Source organism: Rhinolophus ferrumequinum, chromosome 18, assembly GCF_004115265.2.
Source record: "Rhinolophus ferrumequinum isolate MPI-CBG mRhiFer1 chromosome 18, mRhiFer1_v1.p, whole genome shotgun sequence".
NCBI classification, from domain to species: domain Eukaryota; kingdom Metazoa; phylum Chordata; class Mammalia; order Chiroptera; family Rhinolophidae; genus Rhinolophus; species Rhinolophus ferrumequinum.
In genome coordinates, this window is record NC_046301.1 from 39,957,229 (window position 1) to 39,968,229 (window position 11,001).

At 51.8% G+C, this 11,001-nt stretch overlaps 1 protein-coding gene across 2 annotated transcripts; it reads right to left on the reverse strand.

Annotated features, from left to right (window-relative positions):
- Positions 1 to 10,978, reverse strand: MRPL4 (mitochondrial ribosomal protein L4). Of its 2 annotated transcripts, none has more exons than XM_033134043.1 (9): positions 10,838 to 10,978; positions 10,688 to 10,754; positions 10,456 to 10,606; positions 8,745 to 8,796; positions 7,659 to 7,776; positions 6,689 to 6,795; positions 6,474 to 6,583; positions 6,322 to 6,398; positions 1 to 2,244 (listed from the first exon to the last, which is right to left on the reverse strand). In XM_033134043.1, the coding sequence occupies exons 1-9, from the start codon at positions 10,892 to 10,894 to the stop codon at positions 2,228 to 2,230; spliced, it is 756 nt and encodes a 251-aa protein (XP_032989934.1). In that variant the 5' UTR covers positions 10,895 to 10,978; the 3' UTR covers positions 1 to 2,227. The 2 variants fall into 2 exon arrangements, with proteins under 2 accessions (XP_032989934.1, XP_032989933.1); XM_033134042.1 differs by lacking the exon at positions 1 to 2,244 and adding an exon at positions 3,884 to 4,752.
- Between the last annotated feature and the right edge of the window lie 23 nt (positions 10,979 to 11,001).

Below are 11,001 nucleotides of genomic sequence, written 5' to 3' on the forward strand. Positions count from 1 at the left end.
CTCAGCGTGATGTTTATAATGTTTAGCATAAAGATTCATCCATGTCAGAGCATGCATCAGTATTTATTTCCTTTTTTTGCTGAGTAATATTCCATTATGAGGATATATGACATTGTGTTTATCCATTTATCTGTAGATGGTTGCTTAGGCTGTCTCCACCTTTGGCTATTGTGATAATGCTGCATTGTTCCTGTTTTCAGTTCTTCTGGGTATACTTCTTTGCTTTTGATAGTTGAATAATATTCCATTGCAAGGATATATCACAGTTTGTCCATTCATCAGTCGATAGACATTTGTGTTGTTCCTACCTTTTGGCTGTCGTGAATCATGCTGCTGTGAGCATTCATGTATGAGTTTTTGTATGAACGTGTTTTCAGTTCTTTTGGGTACATATGTGGAAGTGGAATTGTTGGGTCACATGGTAATTCCACGTTTAACTTTTTGAGGGCCTGCCAGACTGTTTTCCACAGTGACTGCACCATTTTACATTCCCACCAGCAATGGACAAGGGTTCAAGAGCTCCCATTTTCCACATCATTGACAATACTTATTTTCTGTTATTATTATTATTGCTATCCTAATGGGTGGGAAGTGGTATCTCATTGTGGTTCCCCAGTTTCTTTTGGGTAAATATGTGGAAGTGGAATTGTTGGGTCACATGGTAATTCCACGTTTAACTTTTTGAGGGCCTGCCAGACTGTTTTCCACAGTGACTGCACCATTTTACATTCCTACCAGCAATGGAGACAAGGGTTCAAGAGCTCCCATTTTCCACATCATTGACAATACTTATTTTCTGTTGTTATTATTATTATTGCTATCCTAATGGGTGGGAAGTGGTATCTCACTGTGGTTCCCCAGTCCTTCTGACTTGTCCACTGGGCGAGCCCAGCATGGTCCTGCAGTATAGGAAGCTGGGGTATGCCTGGGACAGCGAGTGCTGAGAGGATGTGGCCCGTCGGGGTGCTGACAGCACCTGCCACAAGCTGTGACCTTGAGCAAGCCACTTCCCCTGCTTGCACTGGACCAGCCTCAGTTGTAGAATTGGGATGATAACATATACCTCAAAGGGTGGATGCGAGATTTCAATAAGACTATTGTGTAGCACTTGGCATAGCCAAGTGCGGCATGAGAACAGGCAGTATTTACTATTTGTTTCCTTAGCACTCAGCTATGAGAATCTCCCCCACACTTCCTAGGCAGAAATATATGCTTCCTCTTCTGGGTTTCCACAGATCTTGTTTATTCTGGCATTACAGCTCTCCCTAGAGGCTATAGCATGTAAAGGAAAAATTCGTGGTGTTTGGATGTCATCAAAACACAACTTTGCTTGCTTCTCCCTCCACCACTTTATTCTGTGGTGGAATCTTTCCCTGCTCTGGCTGAGAATTTTGTCGGGGGACTTAGGCCCAGATCAGCCTGACATTCAAATCTTTGGAACTTGACTTGGTGTCATATGGGAGTCCCGAATCAGGCCCCTCCAGACCAGAGGCCTCAGTAGGGAGAAGGTCCCTATGCCATTCACCTTCTTCGTGTCCACCTCGCCCCCTTTCACCAGCTTTGGGTCCCTCCTGCCCAGGTGCTGGGAGGAGGGGACAGGAGAGAGGGAGGCAGTTTCTCCTTGGCTGATGGCTTTACCCTCTTCGGATGACGCAGCAGAGTGTTAAAGTGGTGCCCCTCCGTGGATTTAGTGGCTATGTTTTGGGGGGCTCTTTGGAACTCCTTCTCTGGGGTGGTGCATCTGTAAGCTGGGTTTGGCTCTTTCTTCAGTCCCTGGGGTCTGGGCCTATCCTCTCGTCTCTCCCAGGGGGCCTCCAGGTCGACCACCAATAAGCAGACCTGGCTCCACCATCAGAGTCTCTTGCCTCTCGCCCTCTGGGTTTTCTGGGAGTCAGATCCCAACGCCATCCGCTCACTATACCTTTCCCAGCCTGAATCAGCATGGGTGGCCTTTAAAAAGGGCACTTTTCAAAGGCAGCGAAGTCCCCTCCATCTCTGGGTTAGCCCCTGTCCCAAGAGGGGGACATGGGGACTTGCAGGTAGCAACAACTCCCCCTGAAAAACTGTGTTCACCTATCTCTTAAAAAAAAAAAAAAAGGCTTTTTACTACAGCGAAAGCTCTCAACAGCAAAGAGGGCATATGCTGAAGCCACATGTGACAGCTTCCACAGTTCTCACGGCCAGTCTTGTTCTATCTCTCTCCCCTTACATATATCCTGTCATGGGTTCAACTGTTTCTTCTCCCTGCAAAAAAAGAAGTCTTAACCCTCAGTACTTGTGTATGTACACTTATTTAGAAATAGGGTCTCCACTAGGGTTTCCGGGCAGGAATTCCCACCCGTTCTCGGGAATTTTTTTTCGCTTTTCTGTTCCTGAATCCCGAGAAAAGTTGGTCGGGAAATCGGGAAAATCGGCTCCTTGAACCCAGGTGGTTGGTAGTATCGGCTGTCACTTTGTAGAAACGATTCATCGCGGAGAACAGAAAAGTTTACATCTCGGGATTTGGGAATGAGAAAGTGAAAAAAATTCCTGAGAAAGGGTGAGAATTCCTGCCCGGAAACCTTAACAGATGATCAAGTTAAGATGAGGTCATTAGGGTGGCCTTAACCCTAATGGGTATGTTTAAAGACATCGTGACCAGTGTCCTTATAAAAAGGAGAAATTTGGACAGAGACGTGCACACACAGCACACCGTGTGAAGATGAGGCAGAGTTTGGAGTGAGGCTGCCAGAAGCCAGGGATCACCAAAGATTGCCAGCAAACTGCCAGAAGCTGGGAGAGAGGCCTGGGACAGATTCTCCAACACAGCCTCAGGAGCCAACCCTGATGACAACTTCATCTGGGACTTCTGGCTTCCAGCACTGAGCTGATACATTTCTGTTGGTGAAGCCCCTCCTGCCCTTCTCCCCTCCCCCAACTGTGATACTTTGTTATGGCAGCTTGAGCACATACTCTCCCATCCCCCTATTATTTAAAAGCCCGTTAGGGACATTGGATTTTTTCTTTTTCTTTTTAATGCTTTTCTCCATCCTGATCTGGCTGAGGGAGAACGAGGGTTCTGGTCTATTTTTTGAAAAGCCATATGGGCAAGGGTTGGTCTCAGTTTCTGATGGCTGTGATGTAGACAACTGAGCCATATTACTCCTAGTTACAACTATTTAGACTAGGCTGGGCCTTGTCAGGACAACAGCTGGGTCTTACTTTAGGACTTGATGCCCCATGGGGCTGGCCAGAGGCACAGGAAGAGGCAGGTAACAGTTTGGCTCAAGCATACACAGCATTTCTTGCTCAGCCTCTGCACCCTTTCTCACTGCTGGCTCCAAATGGCTTTTTCTTTTTTACTTAAGTCAAATCTGGTACTTTAAGGATCAAAATTTATTTTCATTGAGGATTTTCAAAGAATGTCTTGGGAGCTCTGAAGCACTCCCAAAAGAGGCATTTCAGATCTTTGCGGCAAGGCACAGCCCAGCTGATAGGTGGTCACTGTGGCCGCCTGGCCTAGCCAGCACATGCAGACGGCAGTTCTGGCCAACTTTAAAGAGATCGACCACATTATTTTATAGTCTGTGTTGTAACTATTAAAAAAATTAACTTGGGAGCAGCTGGATGGCTCAGTTGGTTAGAGCGCAAGCTCTCAACGAAAGGTTGCCGGTTCAATTCCCACATAGGATGGAGGGCTGTGCCCCCTACAACTAAGATTGAAAATGGCAACTGGACTTGGAGCTGAGCTGTGCCCTCCACAACTAGATTGAAGGACAAATACTTGGAGCTGATGGACCCTGGAGAAAACACAGTTCCCCAATATTCCCCAATAGATTTTTTTTTTAAATTAACTTTGGGGGGGGGCAAATGGTATCAGCAGACTCAAGAATTAAGGTACCGGTTGGTGTTTTAAAAAACGTTTCTTCACTCGTTTATTGACCACATTGATTCTGACTGTGCTCAAAGGAAATCACTGTGATGGAAGCTCAGGTCTACATATGGGACCTACTTGTGGAATCAAGCCTGCACGTCGGACTGAAGGACCATAAGAAGTGGGACCACAGAGCCCGTCAGGGATGTGAGTACATGATGACGTGCCCAGGAGCCAGGAGGTGCCAGGAGCAGATTCCTAGGGATGGGCTGCACCCACGCTCCTCTGCGAGCTCCTGGAGCCTGCCTCACCCTGGGGAAGCTGATGCTGGGTCATTTCTATACACAGCGCTAAGGTCGCCCCTTGAGGAGAGGTGCTGGCGGTGCTCATCACTGGGGAGAAAACTCGACTTGCCAGACGGAATTATTCACAACATCGCAAAAAGCTTTTCTATTCCTCCTCTGTGATTAAAAAATAACATTTATCTTAAAAACAGAAAAGAGAATTGGGACAGGAGCTTGGTCAGGCTCTCCGCCAAGTTTCCCCTTTTCAGTCATGACACCTGCCGGGCCACTCTTCGTGGGCTCAGCCTCCTACTGGCAAAGAGGGGGTCTGGGCAGTGCTACTCTTGCAGGGTGGGTGCAAGGCCCCCAAACCACTGGGAGTTTGGCCTGGCTCAAAGCAGGCACCTGGCATGGAGAGCAGTGCAGGAAGGAGGGCAGCTGATGGGCCCTGGGGGTGCAGGGTGGGGGTTCAGGGGAAGTCACAGTAGGGCAGATGGAAGGGGTAGAGGGGTGTATAGCGTGAATCGTGCCAGAGCAGCTTCTCCTCCAGGAAAGCGACAGTCTGCAGGGTTAGGATCAGCGTCTGGTGCTTCAGCATGCTGTGCACATTCAGGCCTGAGGGGCAGGGTGGGGGGTGTAGTCAGCGGGGCTGCACCCCACATCTGCAGCCCCTTTCCCTACTCCGGGAAGCACTCCCCCTTACAGAGACACCATGGGCTGGCGTGGAGTCATGAGCCCCACGGCCTGGGTTCAAACCCTGCCTCAGCCGCTCACCGCCCGGAAGACCCTGGGCAAAGGACTGTCCTCAGCCTGGCAATTTCTGACTGAGAGCCTCCCACGTACGCTCTGCATTCTGCCCTCTGCTCAGCCATGATTCCCACCTCACACTCCAGTGGGGGGACACAGACTATAGACAGAACAGATGAATAAACACAAGGTACTGAGGGTGGCCAGTGTGGCTGCCGTTAGTGAGCAAGGGGCAGAGAGGGAGAAGGGAAGGGTAAGGAGAGAACAGGGAGGTCATCTGGTGGGAGGATCTGGTGGGCCTCAGGGAGGACCTGGGCTTTTCCCCAGTGCAGTGGGAGCCACGGATGGCTGTGGGTAGAGGGATGTGCACCAAGCTGTGTTCATGGGCGCCCTCTGGCTGCCGTGGGGGGAACAGACTATGGGGATGAGGCCAGAGGCATCTGCACTGGTCCAGGCAGGAAGGGGCGGGGGCTGGCCCAGGGTGCTAAGAGGTGGCAGGATTCTGGGTATGTTTAAAGACAGAGTTGATTGGGTGAGACTTGGTGAACTGACCGAGGAGTGGAGGGTGATGGCATGCTATGGGGCCTGAGCCACTGGAAGGAAGGAGATACAGAGATGCCTATGAGACCCCCATGTACAGCTGTCCAGGAGGCAGCTAGACATGCAGTGAGGAGGCCAGGAGAGAGCTCTGGGGATCAGTCAATGCGATGACGGGTGTGACATGTCCAGGACAGGCCTGATCTTATCTTTCCGCCTCTCTGAGTGAGGAGCCAGGCAGGGACAAGCCTATGGGCCCTCACATTCACTCCTGCCCCACACTGGGACCTGAGTGAGCTTGGACAGATGCAATCTCAGAGCATTTAAGAAAGATATCAGGGGCTGGCCCGGTGGCTCAGGTGGTTGGAGCTCCTAACGCCGAGGTCTCCGGTTCAATTCCCACATGGGCCAGTGAGCTGCGCCCTCTACTAAGATTGTGAACGGCTCTCTCTGGAGCTGGGCTGCCATGAGCAGCCAGAGGTTGGCATAAGCTGCCGTGGGATGCTATGGGCTGCTGTGAGCGGCCAGTGCCAGCGTGAGTGGCTGGCAGCCAGCAAGAGCTCGCCCACTGATGACCGGTGACCAACTGCCTCAGCGAGGGAGAGCACAAGGCTCATAACACCAGCATGGGCCAGGGAGCTGTGTCCTATACAACTAGACTAAGAAACAACACTTGAACCGGAGTGGGGTGGGGAGGTGTAAGAAGGGGAGAAAAATGAAAGAAAGATATCATTCTTCTGATGCTGTTTGGGCCAGTTAAGGGTCGGGGGTGGGGGTGGGGTGTGATCATTGCCCAAGGCCAGTGACTGTGGGCGTGACTGAGAGGCAGATACAGGATTTGAACTGGCCCGTGCACTCTCTATCTAGGGACCTGGGGATGGACCGGCGCCCTTCACTCACCGACAGCTGGGATCAGGTTGAAGGTCTTGAGCCTGGAGGTGGCTGCCACGATGTTCTGAGGCATGTCCTCATGTGCTCTGAAACAGAGGCCAGGAGGTGAGCCCTGTAGAGGATGGAGCCCAGCCCCTCCCCCATCTACCCTACACCCTCACAAGTCCACCAGCAGCACGGAATCCCCCCAGCGGCGGTAGCGGGCCAGCTCCGTCAGGTACTGGGGGTCTTCAGTCGGCAGCTGCAGGGAGTCCACAATGTGCAGGTCGTCCTGGTGGGAGGACAGGACAGGTGGTCTGAGACCCTCTCCTCCATCCCCATAGCTCCCAGCCCACACCCCAGGACCCTAGTGGCGACTGGTGGGTCGGGGCTTTACCTGGGCCAGCTTGATGGTCAGGGCCACCTTGAGGCCCTGCACCCGCAATTTCATGGGCAGCATGTAGTAGTAGCTTGTGGGGCCCCGGGGGCCGTGGGCAACGCCTCCTGCAGGGACAGAGGTGTGTGAATAGGTGAGAGCCCCAGCTGGGCTTGGAGGTCAGAAATTTGCCTCAGTGGCTGGTGTGGGGGTGGGGGTAGGGAGGCTGCCAGCAGCCAGGCTGAACTCCATCAAAGAGGGCAGTCTCAGGTAGGGCTGTATAGGGAAGGCTGGATTGAGCATCACCTGGCACAGGTGACTTCACCTCCCTGAGTCTCCATTTCCTCAGCCATCAAACCCTGAGTGACGACTGTCTACTTGTGTGTTCAACCTCTGCTAGGCCCTGGAAGTGCAGCAGGGAACAAGATGGACAAGATCCCTGCCTCATGCTGTTCATATTCAGACAGAGGCTTGCATGCAGAGGGAATCAGAGCTAGGAAGGACAGCACAGGGGTCGTGGGGGGCGGAGGATCCAAAGAAGGTCAGGGAGGGCTTCTTGGAGAAGATGTGGCCCAAACACATCAGAAAGATGACAGGAGTTGGCCAGGCAAATGGGAGTCAGTGCTACTTGGTCACAGAGGGTGTGAAGAGGACCAAGAGGAGGGGTCTGCAACCACCAGTGCCTGGAATGCCAAGGTAAGAAGCTCAGACTTCTTTAAAAAGCTGCAGGAGCTGGGAAGCAGTCTGAGGAGAGAGGCCAAGACCAGAACTGGTGGGGTGGTGGGTGGGGGAAATGGGGAAAAGTGGACGACTCTCAGATCTCCGCCCGCACCTGGGCAGTGAGGTCTATAGCGGCCTAAGTCCTGCTGCCCCTGCCCAGGAAGGCTGATAAGGTGGAGGGAATGGGACCAAAGAGACAACACGCCTCGTGTGTGAAGAAACACCAGATCCTGTGTTTACCCACAGCCCCCTCCCTGCCCTGCTCGCTTACCTCCTCGCCAGATCGGGGAGCGGATACTGCCATGTCTTGCACGCCCACTGCCTTTCTGTGGCCAGGGCTTCCGGCCACCACCCCGCACCTCAGCCCTAGTCTTGGTCTTGGCATAGCTCTGTGGGCGCAAAGTGAGGGTGGGGTCAAGTTCATAAGGCAGATACCATCGCAGCCAAAAGGCACCTGACCCAAGGATATAGCAGCAACCTGGGTGGACTTGGCCTGCTGCTAGGGAGCCCGACAGGAGGCACAGAGATTGGGGTTCCATTGTGACAAGCACAGATCACTTCTGGAGGGCAGGAAGGATAAAGAAATCAAGAGTTCCCTCCTCCACTCCAGAATGTCAGCCTCAGAAAGTGAGCGGCTCTGCTGCCTGGCATATCATAGCTGCTCAGTATTTTGGGAATGATTTTAATGCGGCTGCACCTAAAAGGAAGGTGGGGCATGGGGAAAGACATGGCGAGAATTCGGGAGAGGTGCAGGTGGGGGATCATGAGGGACTTCCAATGCCAGGCTGATGACTTCATTCCCAGAACAACCAGGAGCCAGGGTGTGGGCAGAGGGGAGGGCTCGCTGGACTTCTGAGGTGGGCAGATGGAAGGCAGAGAGACCCTGATTGATAACGGCTTCTTCGATGCTCTTGGCATAAAATCCAAAGTCCTCACCACTGTTCCTGCTGACCTCTATGGTCACACTGGGCTGTTTTTGGTCCTTGCCACGGGGCCTTTGCATGTGCTGTTGCTACTACCTCCACTCCAGCCCCACTACTCCCTTTATCGAGTTAGCTCCTGCTGCACACCTGAGGTTGAATGCCCCTTTCTTTGGGACAACTTCCCTCATTATACTTTTATTTATAGATATGACTACTTGATTCACATTTACCTCTCCAACAAGATAGCTTCATGAGGGCAGGGATCTTGCCTGTCTCGTCCACTAGCACAATGCCCAGTGCACAGAGGATGTGCAGAAAATGCCTGGCAAATGACCCATCAGTGAATGGTTCGGGAGAGAGAAGAGGGCCTGAGCCCAGCACACCAAGCTTCCTCTGCCTCTTTCTCCCCACCTCATCCCTCTCAGGACACTCACAATTCTCCTGAAGTTCTTCTGCCAGATAGCAACCTGGTGCAGGATATCCAACCTGTGGAGGAAGCAGACATGAGAGGTCTGCCTCCACGTAAAACCCTCCGATGGCCTCCACCACGCTAGGTGAAAACCCAGGCTCCTGCCTTCCACGTCCAGGGTCCTGTGTGATGTGCACCTGCCCCTCTCCGAACCCAGCTAACAGCACTCTGGCTCCAATCCATTCCATTCTGTGAAATGGAGTCTGGCCTCCACACCGTTGCACTTGCTGTTCCCTCTGCCTGAAATGCTCTTTCCCTGGCTGGTTCCTTCTCAGCCTACAGGTCTCAGCCCAAACAGTATCTCCCAGAGCAGTGCCCTTGCGAAAGAGAGAGCCGCCCCTTCCTCCTTCTCACCTTACTTTTTTCCTACCATTACTTACTTAATGCCACCTTCTTTACGAAGTAGTTTGCCTCTCTAGCCCTTCACTGCCCCATATGGTAGACACTGGGCACATGTGTAGCTACTTAACACCTAAAATGTGGCCAGTGGTGGCTACCAGAAGAAACTTAAGTTACATATTATGTGGCTACTCACACTATGTGCCTGCCTACATTGGACATGGCTGCCACGGCAGTCTGCCAGGGGTTGGCAAACTATGGGTAGTAGGCCAAATCCGGCCTGCTGCCTCTTTTTGTAAATGTTTTATTGGAACACAGCCATGCTCATTTGTTTACATACTATCTATGGCTGCTTTTGCACTACATTGCCAGAGATGAAGAGTTGCCATGGAGACATTATAGTCTGCAAAGCCTAAAATATTTACTATCTGGTCCTTTACAGAAAAAGTTTGCTGACCCCTGCTCTAGACTGTAAGCGATATCAGTGCTCATTCACTACACCTAGAATGGAATCTGGCACATAGTAAGTGCTTCAGATATTAAAAAAAAAAATATATATATATATATATATATATATATATACACACACACACACACACACATATATATATATATATATAGTGTTTTAATTTTTTTGTCACCCTCTACTACATTGGTGCTCTGTAATGGCAGGGGCAAACCACACAAATAACTGCAATGAATTAATAGCACTTATTATTTGCCAGACACCATGCACATACGAGGCATCATACACATTGGCAAGCAATAACCCAGTCCTGGGAGTTGGCCACAAAGATTGAGATCCTGGCTGTAAAGCTTAGCAGCTGTGTGACCTTGGACAAATTTCTTAACCTGTCTGTGTTCAGTTTCCTTATCTGCAAGATAAGGATAACAGAACCTCTTCTTCCTAGGGTTGCTATGAGACCTAGTTCACCAAAATGCAAATAGGCTGTGTCAGGCACATAGCAATATTTAGGCATTGTTAATGACAGTTTTTGCAAAAACCAATCACAACAACAATAATCAACATTTCTATAGAATTTATTATGTGCCATAATTAACTCATTTAATCATCACAGCAACCTCTCAAAGTTTGACAGAATGGAGATGGTAAACCACAAAGGGAGAAGGCAGGACTGGAACCCAGAAGTTTTGCATCCTTAACCCCGAGAGAATGCTACCTCTCAGCTCTCAACCTCACACAATTCTACAGCAGGAAAACCATCATCCCCTTTGACAGGTAGAGAAACTGAGTCTCAAGCCCAGGTCATCCTGATTCCTAAACCCGCGTTTCTCGTCCCTCTGCCACCCATTTCACCATTTCAACTCCCCTTCACCTGGGCGCCGTGGAGAAAACGTCAGGGTGCAGCTCGGCCAGACCCACACGCTCCTGCTCATAACCCCGCAGGGACTCGACCCAGGCCTGCACTGGACGCCGGTGCACGGGTACCGGGAAGTCGCTCTTATGCAGCACCGGTACCTGGGGACCTGAGCGATTGGGAGGTCAGCGACAAGGGTCAGAACTCCCGGTCGCTGACCCACCTGAGGCGTCGTCCCCGGCAACCTCACCCGCTCTAGCCAACGACTCTGGCTTCTCCAGATGCTGCCCTGCCTCTTCGGCCAGCGCGTTCAGGCCCTGCAATGGTGGACAAGAGTGAGAGACGACCCTGGACCAACCAACCTTTGTCCTCTGACCCTACCCCCAGTTCCCGGCCTCACCCGGCCGCCGGTGGGCCGAAGGCAGGCCCGCGCCCCCGCCCGGAGTAGCTGCAGCATTGGGGCGCAGCTCCGCACGCGGAGAGGTCAAGGCTCCCTCTAGACTCGCTCGGCGCCTCGCGATGACGTCACGCGCGCTATGCTGCCCGCTGCGCTCGGATTCAGGG